Source organism: Musa acuminata, chromosome BXJ1-3 (assembly GCF_036884655.1).
Source record: "Musa acuminata AAA Group cultivar baxijiao chromosome BXJ1-3, Cavendish_Baxijiao_AAA, whole genome shotgun sequence".
Taxonomy (NCBI): domain Eukaryota; kingdom Viridiplantae; phylum Streptophyta; class Magnoliopsida; order Zingiberales; family Musaceae; genus Musa; species Musa acuminata.
In genome coordinates, this window is record NC_088329.1 from 22,479,813 (window position 1) to 22,497,338 (window position 17,526).

At 41.0% G+C, this 17,526-nt stretch overlaps 1 protein-coding gene across 5 annotated transcripts; it reads right to left on the reverse strand.

The window, feature by feature from the left end:
- Positions 1 to 176: 176 nt before the first annotated feature.
- Positions 177 to 16,969, reverse strand: LOC103978188 (uncharacterized). Of its 5 annotated transcripts, XR_010491548.1 has the most exons (14): positions 16,687 to 16,967; positions 15,974 to 16,608; positions 14,190 to 14,350; positions 12,660 to 12,720; positions 12,416 to 12,481; positions 12,189 to 12,274; positions 4,066 to 4,129; positions 2,870 to 3,082; positions 1,599 to 1,664; positions 1,438 to 1,517; positions 1,233 to 1,356; positions 1,036 to 1,136; positions 663 to 961; positions 177 to 493 (listed from the first exon to the last, which is right to left on the reverse strand). XR_010491548.1 is itself a non-coding variant. In XM_065127332.1 (12 exons), the coding sequence occupies exons 1-11, from the start codon at positions 16,871 to 16,873 to the stop codon at positions 1,242 to 1,244; spliced, it is 1,734 nt and encodes a 577-aa protein (XP_064983404.1). In that variant the 5' UTR covers positions 16,874 to 16,967; the 3' UTR covers positions 1,032 to 1,136; positions 1,233 to 1,241. The 5 variants fall into 5 exon arrangements, 2 of the variants coding, with proteins under 2 accessions (XP_064983411.1, XP_064983404.1); XR_010491545.1 differs by lacking the exon at positions 663 to 961; XR_010491553.1 differs by lacking the exons at positions 663 to 961; positions 2,870 to 3,082 and having other exon boundaries at positions 16,687 to 16,969.
- Positions 16,970 to 17,526: the final 557 nt, after the last annotated feature.

The window sequence follows — 17,526 nt, forward strand, 5'->3', positions numbered from 1 at the left end:
TAATACATTTACCTCGTTGGCAATCTGCTACATGCAGTCAAAAAAAAAAAAGAAAAATATACCAACTCTGTCTGGTGAATACAAAGTCAAAAAATCTGCCTGAGATGTGAAATGCAAAGGGGAGCAAGGGACAAAAAAAACTTACATACGAAGAGAGTTTGCGTTAACTACCCCTGTGGATAATAATAGATCTCTTTCCTTTTCTCCTAGTTTCTGAAACTAGGTTAGGCCATTAGTTACTACAAAATTACAAATAGAGTGTTTACCTTCAGACTGCAATCCCGTCAGTTTAAACGCCACAAAATACAATAGTACAAGTTGCAACCATATCATAATGATAAATCTAAGAGTACCATGTATTCTGATATGTAGATTTTCAAATATACGAGCTTTCTTAGCTTCCTTCAATTTATTGCAACTGTAAGCACTTCATCCAGCATCATGATTCCCCTTTTCTTTATTTAATTCATTTGGCTGATCAAATTACAGGAATCTGCACAGAAAATTCTATGGTTAAATCAGAATATCACAAATCCAACTTGCACGTTAGGCATCAGAAAACCTTCTCTACATCAATCAATTTGTTTTAAGATATATAAATATATATATATATATAATTTATTTTTATATACACACACAAGAATACATCAACAATGTATTACCTATCTATGCTGCACAGTCATCTACAACTGTTACCTACCACCATATAAAGCATGTCTTTTTCCAAAAATTGAACTTGTTACTGTAACCACAATTCCACGTGAAACAGAGAAGCCAAATCTACTAGGTATACCAGTACAATTTTTTTTTGTGACAGAGAAAACCAAAATATATCACCAAATAGTCTTTTTTATCTTTCCTGGGTTCCGGGTGTAAGTTGATGGAAACTGAGAGGAGACTCCATGAAAAAAAAGACCACTAATGATCTTTCGAGCAAATTATACTATTTGCACTCTTTTCCCTGAAATCAAAACAAATCATACAATACCCGATATGGATGCTTAATTGATAAAAAAGAACAGGAGTAGAACTTACATGTCTGCCTGGATAGGTTTGCCAGCACAAAATAACATATGCCTCAACCATCCAGAAATCCAAGGGGTTATTTCCGTGGAGGAAAATTTGTGGCAACAGATCTGAGGTAAAAAAAAAAAAAAAAAGCTTCTTTACCAACCAGTTCAGGGATGGGAGTTCAGAGCAAGGTAACTCCAAAAAGTAGGTTATTATTATACCTCTTTCATCTATTTATAGCCTATTTCCTTCATTAAATGGCGATAGCTTCGCCCACGCATTACCCGTTGCCATAAGTATGTTACACGTTCTCCAGATCTCATTTGCATCTTTTGCTGAACAAGCCTAACCACCAAGAAAATGCAAAGGGTTGAGTCACGGACTGATGGTAGAAAATTGTGGTAGTCAATTTATGAAATAACTGACCATCTCGCAAGGCACCTCTGGATGCCTCGAGTTATTGGCCGAATAAAAGATGGATCTCTCTGTTTATATAATAAGCCCACCTAACAATATGATAGTGTTAGTCTGATCTTTAATACTTAAGTGTCAATGCAAAGATCAATAACTGCTTTAAAACTGTGTACCTCCAACATCGCAACAATTGAAGGATCGTCCAGTATTTCAAGGCTATCGTCGGCTAAAAAATTAACCTACTCAAGACGGGAGATGAAAAATATTAAAATCCATGACCAAAATCTGGGAAGGTATCTCAAATCACATCCAAGCAACATCTTATTGAGCAAAAAATTAATTTTACATAGCAGGATGAAGAGGTCCCTCAAGATCAACAACTATTCAACAAAAGTGATAAGTTAAATACATCCCAACTGTGTTTGTGACAGAACGCTACTAGTACCGACCAGACAGTCTAGAAATGTATCATCAAATTAGGCAGCATTTGACCACAACATCAAAAAATCTCCTTTATATCCATATTAAAGTGGCATCTTTTAGTGCTTACAACCGATTATTGCATCTTTGTAAAAACCAATAAAAAAGAGTTCCATGTCAAATTTTTAATAAAGAAATTTATGAAGAAAGAATTGTGCACCATGTCATCCATAAGACACTATTGTCCTAAGCTCCTAGATTCATCTTCACTTGATCCTTGCCATTGTTATCATCAATCCCTACTGTAGCATATACCTATAAGAATTTTGGTTAAACCATGATTCACTTATACCTCTGGTCTATCATTTCAAACATATGAGAGAGTAGCAGCAAAATACACAAAGACCAAATAAATAAGAGATCCATGTCATCTTTTAGTTTAAAAATTTTACCTACGAGGACTTCAATTAAACCATAATTAACCCACACCTTTGGTCTATCATTTCATCCCTGAGTAAGAAGCAAAAGAAGTAAATTGATCAAGTTCATAAATTTATTTTTTTCTCACTACAAAATCCTCTTTTGATGGGGTGAACAACATTACTGCTTCTTTCTTACCTTGCACCATTGTGAAATATAACATCAATATCAAGAATAGACAACCTCTTTCAATGGCATCTAGAAACTAGACTATCAATAACAGAGTGGTAAAATAAAAAGGACAAAAATGACAAAAGAAAATAAATCCTGGGAAGAGAAATGCAAGCTTTGATGATTTACATGCAAAATCGATCAAAGGACCATTTGCAAACATTTTCCCCTTAATAAAATAAACTGATCAATATTTCAATGACAAACATCACTGTGACCACAGAAACAATGGAAGAATATGCAATGGAATTCAAAGAAATAAAGTACAACGATCAAAGACATTTAGAGAAAGCAAGAAGTTCACGTGAGACCAAATGATCTAGCTAGTAAATTGGATCAAAAGCAGTAAAGAGTGTATAATGAGATCTCTTACACCAAATTCAACATTCACAAATGATTGGACAAAATCCATGAGTTGAATCTTTGCCCACTTTAAGGATGCAACAGGATCATCAGTGTGAGGTGGATGTCTCCAAGGAGCACCAAAATGTAATCGATCTATGGGAACTGTTCCAGTACGTACATCAGAAGCAAACTTCTGTAGAATGACTAGAACTGATTCCATTGCTGGGTTCACCACAGTTACCTGGTACGGAACAAATTAGAAACAAGAAACCCTAGAAAATGTTTTTGACCAGATTTAGGTCACTCTGATGATCACTCTTTGGATATGTATTAGAATTCAATGGGAAACAGAAAAAAAGTGTAATTCAGATGTAGGTCACTCTTTGGATATGTATTAGAATTCAACATTTCTAAACTTCACATATCGTAATGGAATCATGATTTTGTATTATATTTGCCCATGAATACTAGTACAGAGGAGAAATAGTAATACTAATAAAAGATTACTATGCTAGAACATGACATTATTTTAAGTAGATCCAACACCAGCAAAAGTTTAAAGCATCATGCTGCCAATAGGAAGATTCTCAAACAACTGTCAGTGTCCTGCTCTTATTCGACAGAGGTTGGACAATAATTGAAAAAAGGAAAGCAACAGCTCATGAACACAGTGATTTTAATATATAAGCCAAGTTTGCAGGTATTACACAAGACTAGAATAAAACAATGTCTTTGAAGAAATAAAATATTTGAGTCAAGAAATTAGACCAAATCAAATCATTAGGTAAGATTTTATGCACTTCAGAAATACAAAGAATAGTAATATAAGAGAAATAAGGTCTCACATAATTATTGAGTATGCCACCACCTATGTGCGTTGCAAATGTCATGATAAACCTAATTTTTTTCCTTCAGATAAACATTATCTTTTACTATACAATATAAATTGCATTATATCATGGTAAATCACATTTAACTCAGGTACAAGATCATGAGCACAAAAGCAGACTCATGTACATAACCCATATACCAATATATGCATTCTTCAATCATAATGAATGGCGTCGAAATAAGGTATTGAGGCTCCTTGTTCTAGAGTACAGCTCATGATTAAATTGATATGCTACTTGGTTACTTTCCGAAAAAGCAACAGAGCACTCCACATGAGTTACCTCTCAATCTTGCAGATGGTAAGCAAACTACTTACGGGGAAAAAACACTTACTTGCAGATATGCCAAGTATGCATCAACAACATCCTCAAAATTACTACTGCCATCCCGCATTACCCTGAGAAAAAGGTGCTAGTAAGTCACATGCAATCAAAACTAGAAAACTGTAGTGCCTAATTTCACATACATCGAACTACAACTAGCACGCCAATAGAAACACAAATAATATGCATATATTATCATTACTTAAATATATGATTTGTGATATCTATGCTTCATAAACATGATAATATAGCATGCTCATGTTATCGACTTTTAAATTTTAAGTACATGACTTCAAGAATGTTATATGCAAAGTTCTTTAAAATATTGTTCAAAGTATATATAAGCAACGATGTCTATTTTTCTTTTAAGTATGTTTACAGCAATAAACTACGATCCTCCAGCAAGATACGCATATGTGCTAGCGAACTTGAGATGTGCCTAATGGGGCCTAATGGGCTGAGCCCAACCCATCAAGGCAGCCTACTAAGCAGCTCTATTCCATCTCCTCTCTATTTTGTCTTATTCTCCTCCCTAAACCAAATAACGGCACAACTCCTTTCCCTAATTAATAAATATAATTATTTAAATAAAAAATATGCTATTAAATTAAGAAAATCAGGTACAAAATCACAATGTCACATTAATAAAAAGTTTCAAAAATCAAAACAATAAAATTTTACATCAAATCTATTGAGTTGCTCTGTACACTTGCCATTTATTGTGAAACATAACAATAATTTTAAATAAATAAAAATTAATAGTATTAAAATCAAAATAATATATTATTAATCTAATAAAAAAAATACTATTATTAGTATACAGTTAGCAGTATACTGTTAACAGTATAGTGAGAAGAGTGTGAGAAGACCGAGGCTGTTGAGACAACGACAACGATAACAGGCGACATCTATAGTTGGAGCGGGAGCAGCGAGCGATGGAGGCAGCGGCGAGCGATAGCGAGAGTGGGAGATGCGAGCGACAGCGAGAGTGGGAGCTGCGCGCGACAGCGGAAGCGGCGACAGCAGTAGCGAGCAGCGATTGTGACAGCGGCGAGCAATCGGCAAGCAGCGATTGTGACAGCGGCGAGTAACGACAGTAGCGGCGAGCAACGACAGTGACAACGACAGCGAAGAAGATATTTCGACGGCAAAATCACGTGTTAAGGTTGGGGAAGTCGGGGAAATCGCGAGAGGAGCCTGATATCGATGATTTAGTTGGTTCGATTGAACCAACTAAAGCATCGAAGACCAACCAGACCTAAAAATCTAGTTCGGTCGCCTAGTTTAACCCAGGCGCCTGAGCTCGGGCGAGCGCCCAGGCGGCGCCTCTTTGAAGCGCGCCGCCTGGAAATGAAGCAAGGCGCTCGAGCCTCACCTCGCCTCGCCTCCCTCGAGCACCTAGGCGAGCGCCCGAGCGCCTATTGTAATCATTGCTATAAAATAATGGTACTACGTACTTTATGCACTCAAAGTATATTTGAAAGCATATTTTGAATAAGATCGCCATGAGCTGGGTATAAGCACGATGTTAATGTGTGCATTGCATAAGCATAAAAATATATTGCATGCATGTATGTGTATTAATGACGTGCAATGTGAGAGTAATATATTTGCTATGACATACAGTATGAGAGTACACATATATGTTATGATGCGCGATGCACATATACGACATGTGATGTGGAGTGCATGAATATGCTATGACACAATGCATGCATATATTATGACATGCGGTGTGGGAGTTCATATATATGTTACAACGTGCAGCGTGGGAGTGCACGTATATGTTATAACGTGCGATGTTAGAATGCACTTGTATATTATAATGTGCGGTATGAAAATGCATGCATATATTATGACGTGCTGTCACGGACAAACTTCGAAACAGGATGTTTGATGTAATGCTTATGTATGTCCGTGTCTTTCAGCATGTTCATGCCTTGTACAACATGTAGAGGGACAGCCGAAGGCTTAATAGTCCCATTTTAGTTGGGTTGGTGGCTTCTTTAGGCTTGTAAATAAATGTTGTGTCATGTGGACACGTGTGAGAGATTTTCGGTCTGTAATGGACCATTTTACCCTTTGTTGTGCAACTATTCAGAGCTTGTAAAGTCTGTTTGTAATTTGCATTGTCTATGAAGTGTTTTTCGGAGATGTTTGCTTGTGGATCCCGATTGAGGCGTTCTCTCTAACCCGTTCTCTCTTTTGTTGGTCCTAAGGGACAATGGGAGCCTTCGGGGAGGCTGACCTTTGCGGACGGACACGCAAGGGTGCCGCACGACTTAGGCAAATCCAGCTAAGTCCGTGACAAATGGTATCAGAGCGGGACAAGCACTCATAGAAACACTTAGCATGCAAACATGGGGGACCTAGCGGGGCTGCGTTGAGGCAGTCAGCACACGCGCGACCGTTTGGGGGAAAACGGGCATCGAGATGTAGGGAAAAGGAGTCGCTCGGAGGAGCTGGCATCTGAGATTGGCATTCAGAGGAATGGCCAACCCTTCGCGCAAAAGGCACCACGAGAACAGACAAGCTTGGAAGAATGCGGAGCGCACAAAGGTTGGGATGGCTGAGTTTGAGCTACGGCTCAACATTGACAACTATACTTGATGGTGCTCTAGACAAGCGAGGCGCTTGGAAAAAGATGAGACCATCCAAGGTGGAATGAGTTGCTCAATGACCAAGGAGTTCTGCAAAGCTCACAGAGATGAGGGGAATTGCTAACTCGAAGAATTTGGTACTCATGCATGGGCTTGTATGCGGACGATGGAATGTTCGTGGCCATCCCAAGGCGACCGAAACTCGGTGCCATGGAGCATTGAAACTTTCTCTTCGGCATGTGAAGGATACATCCATAGGAGGCTAAAGTGTGCAACGAGTTCAGCATGTTGCTAGGCCTTGAGGGGTGCAGCGGGGGCTATATTGACGGGGAGTCGCAATCTAGCAAGTGCGTTTGCAGGAGGCAGAACAATGCACAGTTTGTTCAGCAGATCGGAGTAGTCCAAGGGGATAGTGGTCTTCGAAACGAAGAGAGATGTTGCTCCAACGAGATAGTTATCCAGGAGGGATAAGTCCCGGCTCTCCAGAGGGAGAATCATGTGGGACGGACCTCACATGTTGAGGAGTACCTCAACAAACAACAACTCCATGAAGCTCGATGGACTGAGCAAGCGACGAGGAGTCATCGCATGATCTCGCTTGAGAGAATGCATTGGTGGATGCATTGCGAGATCAAGTGGGGGAGCGACCCAAAGCAACTTAAATGAAGGCACACTTGGAGTCGATGTGGAGATCGGACTCAAGGGAGGGTTGACCCGTGGAATGGTGGGCGCGAGGGCCATCATCGACTCAATGCAAAAACGAGGAGTGGAGCAACTTGGGTGTAACTTGGCGAAGTACCCAAGCCGCATGAAGGGAGCCAGCATAGAAGTTGGAACATGGAGCAGAGGCACGGTGCTTTTCTTAGACAGAGGTCAAGGACATGAACTCTTGCAAAGGCAAGAATATGATCATGTTGTTCCATGGGTCCTTTATTCTAACGGAGCGGACTCATCTTGCATGGTGCCAAAGACGAAGGGAGCTTCTGGGCACATGCACCTTATCTCGGAGGAGCATTTGATGGAGGAACTAAGGCGACTCAATTTGCGGAGGCGAAGTTGGGTTCAGAAGGCCTTAGCACGGGGCAAGAGGACGCAGAGGCGGGTACTCTTGAAGAATATGCCACAGTGTTGCCATTCAAGTTGCCATGAAGGAAGCAGTGCGTAGCGGAGATTATGCTGGTAGGGGCAGAGACCCAGGATCCAGACAATGGTGCACAAATTACAGTGAAGTCGGTGGACTTCGGGAGCTACTAAGCGACGGACTGTCCTAGAGCGGTGCTTCATCTAGGTGTGACCCAAGAGTGGGTGGATGAAGGTCGATTGCCAAAGGAGCGAACAAAATCGAAGGTGGAGGAGTCCCTGCGATGTATTGGCAGAGGCCACACATATGGAGGGTTCACAATTCGAGTTTATTCCACAAGGATCAGAATGCAATGGAAATGTCACCAGGAGGCGACATGGTGCAGCGGATCATGGTGGAACAGTTTGATGGCAATGCAATACACACGACCTAAAGTCCCGTAAGGGACTAGATCATACGAAGGTATGATCGGGAGCTACTGGAAGCTCCACTTCGGTGAACAACACGACGACAAGAAGGGCTATGGATTCAAGGAGTGAAGGCAATGGTACCCAAGAGGCGGGTCTTCCGTGCGTGCATCGAATTTTGCATCGGATGAAAACTTTGGTCATCAGCATATGGGGGCTGGGTTCCACCAAGGGAAAAGTTCGGATGCAAGTACCAGTGAGTTCCATGGGAGGGACTTGATCATGCAGAGGTATGATCGAAGCAGCTGGAGAGTTGGACTGCTCCAGAGCTCATATTCGCTTAAGGGAGCCCGGCAAGTCAGAGGACAAGGTCGCGTAAGCGAACGTTGCTACCAAGGAAGCTAAGGAGAACAGAATCGGTGCAAACCCTACAACGTGATGGCAGAGGCCATGTATGGGAGTTGCAGTCTGTCTTTCCATCGACCAAACGGACTGCTTGGAGAACACAGAGGTGTTGAAGCAGGGGGTCGAAAGGGGCGAGGAAGCGACGACGAGTCCAGAGGGACTTAGCTACCCAAAATCAAGCATCAGTTAGAATGTAGGTGGACTCAGAGGAGTGCCACGGAGACATATCTACTGATCGTGAAGAAAAGGGATGCAGATGCGAGGCGACGGATAGTAGGGCCATGGGCATGGCAACGCCATGGTACCGCAGAGACGGGACTTCCGTGAAAGTCATTGATCCCTTGCTCTCATGGAGGGAGAGCGCTTGGTCGTGAAAGGGGCCGAGGAGGTGGAGCATGTAGAGGCAATCTCCAAGTACCGAGACAAGGCTGAAGGGCAGAGGCCGAGGAACTTCGTAAGACCGGTGTCAATGAGCTTCTCATCATGATAGCCGAAAGTGAAGGACTTCGGGTCATGCAAGAGTGCATAACCAAGGAACGAAGCAGGCAGTATGCGGTGCTGTACCTTTGCTACTTAGTGGAGTAAGCGGCAGGGTTGATGGAGAAGACGGTACAATCCCAGAGGCGACCAAATCTATGAGAGAATTACTCTAAGTTGGGGTGAAAACTTCCTGCATTCCAGAAGTTCGATGGCATTGAGAAGGTGAATCACAGTAACTAACTCAACGCAAGGAGTGCAAACACTTCAAGTGCTTCAGAAGTGTGAGCAAAGAGCAGGCGAAGGCCAGTAACCAGCTCGATGCATGAAGTACAACCTCGAGGAGGCGGGCGAAGTCAAGTAACCTTTGCCTTCTCAACTCTTAAGAGAATGGGCGAAACCGAGTACCCCAATTCTCTTATCTATCCAGCAGAGGAGCTCTACACAAGTTCAAAGACCATTCGAAGATAATGGAAGACAATAGTTGTCAAATCCTCACCAATGGTGATCAGTGCTACTGAGAGTAGATTGTCCGCTTCATTTCCCAACGAAATACCAATCGAAAGCGGAAGTGATGCGAACCTACTTGGATATGACAATTAAGTGAAAGAAGAGTCAATGAGCAAATTTTGTGGAGGACGGACCCAAAACTTCAGAAGTTTGCGAGACGATGCTCGTTAAAGCTCCAACAAGCATCCACCCAGTTCAAGCAGCATGAGGAATTTGAGAGACTGGCGCAGTAAGGATGGTCTTTTCCTTCATTTGGGGGATCCGCAGGAATCAACAAGGATCAACACAACTCAGCCAACCCCACACCAGAGTCAGAGTCATTGGTGAGTTGAAGCAGCATGGCGGATCAAAGGTTCGACTACTAAAAAACAGTAGCGGAGAGCAGCAAGGAGCCAAGAGGCACATTGTAGCTGGAGCAGAAGATTGAAGACTCAGCAAAGGCGAGGAGTTGCAGTGTCGACAAAGGCTTCAACGAGGACGTCGAAGGAATAAGTGGGGGAGAATGTCACGGACAAACTTCGAAACAGGATGTTTGATGTAATGCTTATGTATGTCCGTGTCTTTCAGCATGTTCATGCCTTGTACAGCATGTAGAGGGACAGCCGAAGGCTTAATAGTCCCATTTTAGTTGGGTTGGTGGCCTCTTTAGGCTTGTAAATAAAGGTTGTGTCATGTGGACACGTGTGAGAGATTTTCGATCTGTAATGGACCATTTTACCCTTTGTTGTGCAACTGTTCAGAGCTTGTAAAGTCTGTTTGTAATTTGCATTGTCTATGAAGTGTTTTTCGGAGATATTTGCTTGTGGATCCCGATTGAGGCGTTCTCTCTAACCCGTTCTCTCTTTTGTTGGTCCTAAGGGACAATGGGAGGCTTCGGGGAGGCTGACCTTTGCGGACGGACACGCAAGGGTGCCGCACGACTTAAGCAAATCCAGCTAAGTCCGTGACAGTGTGTTGTGGGAGTGTACATATATGTTATGATATGGGGTGTAGAAGTTCATGGATGTGTTATCATTCCCACTCGTGCACATATGCATTTTAAGTTACTTCAACTCCAAATTTTACCTCTTTATTTTGCATTTGTTATAATACGGTGTTATATTTACGAAAGAAGTCATAAGGTGATGTATTTACTAAGGTTCGCAATTTTGTACCGTACCAGAGTATCGAGCTCAACTCGGTACGGTACGGTAGGAGTATACCGAGCGATACATTTTGGTGTACTACTCGATATATATATATATATATATATATATATATAGTGTAAAAAAAAGGCAATGTCGCCTCGTTTTTTGCTTGTGTGGGGAGAAGAAACCAAGGTTTCCTTCTCGCGCAAAAAAGGGCGACAAGGCAACGTCGCCGCCTCGTCACCTCGTTTCTTTTGCCCATGTGGGGAGAAGCAACATCGCTTCAACGACGCTCGATTTCTTCTCCCCGCGACGTCGCCAAGGCTTCTTCTCCCCACGCGGATGAGAAGTCGCTGACGATGCCGAGGCCTCGTCGCCTCAGACGAGGAGGCAACATCTCATCTGCGACATCCGACGAGGGAGGGCGGAGACGTATCGAGATCGTCGAGGGAGAGAGATGCCGAATCTCCAAGTTCTCCCTTTTCTTCTCCCTCTTCTTCTCCCTTTCTTTTTTCTCCCTCCACTAATACTACCTAGTAGCAGGCGACGACGATCAAAATTGACTGTCACCGACTGATTTAGGGTGGTAACAGGGTGGAAACAACCCCAATCAACGATACCGCCCGGTAGCAGGAGGTCCGCGTACCAATTGGTTGGCGGATCGATACGTACCACCCGTTACGAGCAGTATTATTCGAAATTAAAATCCTTGATGTTACTATTAAATTTATAAATATGATTTCGAAATGTTACATACATGACATAATGCATACTCACCTAAATAAAACTATCGGGGCTTATACTTATTGAGTTATTATCACTCATTGTAGATCATATTTTTGTAGGTAAAGACACTAGTACCCCACCAAAGAGATAGGCAGGGAGGCAAGCAAGTGCGAGCCCATGCCAGCGTAGATATAAACGATGACCTATGAGCATTTTTGTGTATATAAATTTCGAATAGGATATACATGTGTTTTTCTTTCAATTGTGTTTATAATTGTGTACAATTATCAAATACTATTGTGTACAGGAGAAACATTATCATTTTATTTACCAAGTTAGCATATTTCAAAATTGCACACTTTTCTACTACTATTATTGATAGCAGTAGAAAACTAAAAAATGACATCCTACCTTAGCCATGCATATATGATATGTGTGAAACTAAGAGTAAGGTGTTTAAAAAGCATTCCTAGAAGATGAAGTATTTCCTAAATTATTGACAGAGCATATCAATAATAACCTTGATCAGAAAATAAAGCCTTGGAGAAATAAAGAAGGTAAGCCAAACCACAAAATGTCCACACTTTATTTCAAGACAAATAGAAAACAAATGATTAATTAAAACAATTAGATCCATCCCTATCAATTGAAATTGAACCTTGAATTTTACTCAAATCTTGTTATTCATGGATATGGACTGAGAAGAGGACATGCAAACTGGAAGTGGTACATATTAAAATATGTAGCTACTTCTAAATCCTAATACACTTATTCAGTTAGAAGAAAAGGTAGTTACTTACTCCAAGTAATAACTACTTTTTTTAAGCATGTAAAGCTCAGAAAGTTGCCGAGGATTTGGACCAAGAACCTCATCAATCACTTTCCACTATCACTTCACAAAAGATGTATTTAGTATATAGCATTAAAGTTGTTCGGAAATAAATAATTAGCAGGAAGAAGTAATGACCAACGAACATAAAGAAGCAAAAGAGCAAAATTTTCATAATGATCAAAGAGTCACTACTACCTCAGATTCACTAAAGAACTGAGAGACCATATGCAGCTTAGCTTCTTGATGCGTCCAGCCGAAAGTCTTTAAGATATTGGTTTCAAATGCAAGTTAGCCAACAATACAAAAAGCATGCACAAAGGCAGAATAGAAATCAGTAATTCACCAAAGAGAACATTTACCAAACAAAAAATGTTGATTTGTTAAATTACTAATAATATTGAAGATTCAACAAAAAGGAAAAAGAGCACAGGAAATGTACCTCACGTGAGATAAAAATGTCTGGAAATCCAAAGTCAATGAATGCTTGGTAGGAATAGTAACTGGAAAACACAAGACAATCAAGTATTTCATATATAAGAAATAAAGCAAAATATACCGCAGATAAAGTTAATAGATGCAGTAAAAGAATATGCAGAAATTCTTGTTTGGAAGAAAAGGATACTGCACCATCTTGCTCGAGTCAATAAACAAAAAAATGAAAAAAAATCAACTACATCAGATATGTCAAGAAATGCACTTTTGGACGTCTGGATGATAACAGGCAAGACCAAAAACATGTTACAGGTTCCTTTAAGCATCAGCCATGAGCAATTGACTGCATCCCTAAAACCATGAAGTTTTGGCTGAATCAACATTATATGGGACAAAGATTACCATTCCAACAAAAGGGCTTGGGGACCACCCCATTTCATGAAACTTAGGCAGCAATTTCCAGACTTCAACCAAATTTTAGATGAACTAAACCAGCTACATAACTTAAAATTTCAGATTAATTAACTGAAGTGGACTGGTCCAGTTTCACTTTTCAATTCAGAACAGATTAGCACTCGTGACTCTAGGCCTTCTGATTCCGTGGTGGCTACACCTGTTCTCAACTCATCACCAATGGGCCTAAGGGAGAAAAAGCTGAATGAGAGAGGATATCAGACTAGGAGTAAGTAATTTTTTTCCTTTTTCTACCCAGCTTTTTCTTGGGATACTGAAGACATGTATCATCCCAGCTGACAGTCCAACCAACAACCTAGATCAGAAATAAGACATCAAACCCTTACATGAAAATAGATATGGCATCAAATATGTACAATATAATCTACGGATGGAAAGAAGGCATTTTTTTCATAAGCACATGATGGAACCCACAAAGTTGAGCACCAACTGAGCTACTAAGTTCTCACATTTATATATCCTTTAGAAGACACCATCACAATCCATCAGATAGATAGAACCATTATTTTTTTAGTAATAAAACATGCATCTCAAACAGAAATTTAATTTGCAGGATTTGAGTATCAAAGTAGATGACTGCTTAAAATGAGTATGCTCGAAGGACACAGATTACACTATCACATAGAATGAGATGCCTGAGTCAATTGATGAACAGTACCCCCAGTTAATATTGCTGATGAGTAAAACAAGAAGCCATCTAGTAGAATAGATTCTTCGCCCAAGATATAGACCCAATCTTAACAAAACAAATAATATTAATAAGAGCATCAAAACTAAAATCCTACTGGCAAAATGATAGAAATACCAATTTAATATAAGATATTTATAGTGTTACGGTACTGCACTCAACTTTCCTTAGTGTCAAGGATTTATCGTTTATGAGATTCACAGCTCTGTACCTATAAAAAAATGCTGATGCATGATTAACAAAGATATAATTAAAATGATAGCAAATCTAGCTAATTAGTATTCCTCCACAAGCCAGAAATATATTGTCCAAGAAGAGAAAGTTAACTATCATGTATGAACATAAGTGCTGAAGAGGATAACATCGGAGCCTTACCTATCTGATGTTACAAGAATGACAGGCAAGCACCTATTGTTCGCACCTAGGGCTATCAATCTCCATATGAAACTATCATGATACACTGCAGCAGAAACTGTTGAGTCATCTGAAAAAATAGCCTTTCGCAGAACGTCAACATTGTTTATAACCAGCTTAGGCTGCATTAATAAGATGTTACAGGAACACATAAGATATTTAAGTTTGTATCAGATACATATACCAGATCTTTCCACAACAAGGAGCCCATGGCAAAGACAATCAAAATAGACAAAAGTTGTACGTTACTTATTGGTTTAATAGAGGTGTATAAATGATAGAGGAAGAAAGAAGAGGAAAGAAGGAAGAGAGAAGACAATGAGAGAAGACAAGAGAAGCCCTTTCCTTGCTTAGATATCCTTGCTTAGATAGGAGAGAAACAAAAGGATCACTCAAAATCATGTATTTCTCTTCAAATACCTCCACTTCTGGAGAGGAAGAAAAAGGGAACATGGAGACAAGTTGGTTCCATCCATTTCAATCACAATATTTGAAACCAAATGAGTGAAAGTCTCTTCACCTCTCTTGTTAATTTATAATAACAAAATAAGAGAATAACTTTAACATAATGAGAGAATAACTTTCTCGTCTTCTACCTCCTCATCTCCATTCAATCAGACCAAGAAGTTTTCATGTCAGCATTCCAAGCATAAGCACAAGAGACAGACTCAAAAAATCGAGAAACAATCAGGATGCTCAGCTGAGATTCATCACCAGAAACTTTTCTGCTAAAGAGTTGGCATGATGTCAACTTTGCTGATCATGTACTTTTTAAAAAAACTTTGTTGATCAACCAGCAGATGAAAAAACTAATCATCAAGATTGCATGCAATCAACTTCTGTGCTTCTTAAAAAGAAACAAAACTTGGAGAAAATTCCAGGTGAGTGATCCAACTCAACCATTTGAGAGATATGTGACATACCAAAATAAGAACACCCTTTACGACTTCAAGAATTATTTATCCAGTATATCAAAATAGGGCTTTGGCAAGCATTAAGTGCAAAATTTAGAATTCAGAGTCTATGAAACAATCTAAAAAGCAGAACTGATACAGGAGCGTCTAATTTGCTACAATCAACTCGTGTAAATCTTGCTGATCCTATGGTATTCTCTACGGCCCACAATATTTATCCTATAGCCTTTAATCCAGACCTCTCAAATATGACAATCCATAAACCAAATGAGTTGCAAGCTCATTTTCCAAACCTGCAGATATCCCAACTTGATTGAATAGCCCGAATTGATTGTTAAAGAGTTAAGGGGCATGTCTTTATAAGTCGAAAAAAAACTCAGACTCTTAACTTTCCAGCTGTTTCATTAATAAATGATCTGGTGGGCAAATTCAAAGAAAAAATTAATTCAACTAATCTTCATAACCAAGGAATGCATTAAAGGAATTAGATATCAACAGTAAAGTAACAAATTTCATAATTTTCTATGCATGGAGAATTGTTTTATACACTAATATTTATTTTGATGTTTTAGAATTAAAAAGGATTCAGACTTTGATTGTATTTACAGAAACTCCTTGAGTTCTCCTTTTTAACTTATACCTTTTTGGTTTACCATAGAGTGATGGGTTTAGGCTCTGTATCTCTTGGATATTTCCTTGAGTAGTGAGTCTTTTTTTTTAAGTTCTGTATTATTGTTTAATTGTCCTTCGGGTGGTGAGTTTCTTTATCCCTTTGTGATTTTAAACTTGATGAATCCATTTATCTCCAATCCAAATATGTCCATTCTTTACCTGGAAGAAGTCGACTTCCGCTGCTGCAGAGAGGATGTCGAGCAAGATGCAGGGCCAATCGGTTGAAGAATTCGCCAGAGACCTTGAGAACCCTCCCGTCCAGTTTAGATGTTTAATGGCCTCCCTCCTCCACTCCTGATGCATTCCTATCACCTCCTTCGCAAGCTTTAACGATGTCACCGCCTCCCTCATGTACGCCACCTCGTCCATGGAGTATTTCCTAGTACCACCAGTGACCATTGCCTTCTCCTCCGCCACAGCAAGAGAGACATTGATCTCCCCTGTTCCAATCCGCACTGAGAAGGCGAGCAACGCCTTAGACCAGAGGGCGGAAGCAGAAGCCGCCTCGTCCTTCTTAGACAGGCGACCGGGGCCAATGATGCGTCGGAGGGCGGTGTCGAGGCCGTGCCATTTGTTTAATGCGGTGAAGACGTCACGACTGCCGATGGTACCGCGGCGGATCCCGTGGTCGACCAGGGCCTCGAGTTCGCGCTCAAGGCGTCCACGCAGGGCTCCCAGAGCCGGCAGCGCCGAGGCGGCGGAGAAAGATGCCCAGGGGCGGGTCGCAGAAGGGTCTCCGGCGAGGTCGACGTAGGCTGCGACGTGGGGGCCCTTGTTCCACTCCGGAAGGAGACCTGCAAACAGGAACAAGATGAGATCCTTAACAACGAATATTAACCAGTGTAGGAGGGCGGAGGAGGAAGGGGACGGACGGTGGAGGAGAAGGGAGGTCTTGCCGACGCCGCGGGGGCCGTGAAGGACAACGGGTTGAGGGACGCGGTGGTGTAGGGCGTAGTTGTTAAGGATCGTCTCGAGGAGAGGCCGAGGGATGATCCGCCACCCCTCGGCCGCCGCCTTCACCGCGGCCTTCGCCACCTCCGCCGCCGCGGGACGCCCCATGTCTTGCGGCGGACGCAGTCGCCCCAAATCCTTGGCCTTTCGAGTCGGAAGAAGATGTTGTGGGCCGTTTCGTTTTCACAATAATTGCTTAGAATTTAGGGATTTAGTTCGATTCGATTGAACCGATCCGGTTCAGGCCTCGAAGGGTCACGGTGATTTAATCAAGTGTGACTTGCTATCTCTCCATGTCGAGGATGTTTATGGACGGTCTATCTAATATGTGATTTCCCTAAGTAACGAACGAACGAACGAACGCCTCATTTGAGTAATAACGAAGCACTCTTGTTTATTGTTTGTTTATTGTTTATGGGATCTTTGGTTAGAATCGCAATTGTAGTCGCTTTCGTATCCATCGTTTCACCGTCTTTTATCATCTACTATATATATCTAACAAACACAAATGATAAATATAATAAACCAAACATTCTAACGAGAGTATCTCTTTTCCTCTGTCTCGAATGTAATATAGTTGTTACGATTCATCATTATCTGGCCTTGCAAGTGGTAAGTCTTGTGCTAAAAAAGATCATGACACAGGAATTTTGGCTGAGGAAGGCTTTCCCTGTAAAGTCACTTTACCTATCTCGATAGGTCTTCTTAAGCTGTGACTGTCCAATTCAATCTCAAACATTCTAAGAAGGCTTTCCCTGTTG

Bases quoted from the DNA above. Each gene is read 5' to 3' on its own strand.
- LOC103978188 (XM_065127332.1), bottom strand. From the start codon at position 16,873: ATGGGGCGTCCCGCGGCGGCGGAGGTGGCGAAGGCCGCGGTGAAGGCG. The intron at 14,351-15,973 runs GTAAAGAATGGA...TTATTAATGCAG, and splicing joins CGGAAGTCGACTTCTTCCAG to CCTAAGCTGGTTATAAACAA. The intron at 1,357-1,437 runs GTCAGTTATTTC...CTTGGTGGTTAG, and splicing joins CAGAGGTGCCTTGCGAGATG to GCTTGTTCAGCAAAAGATGC.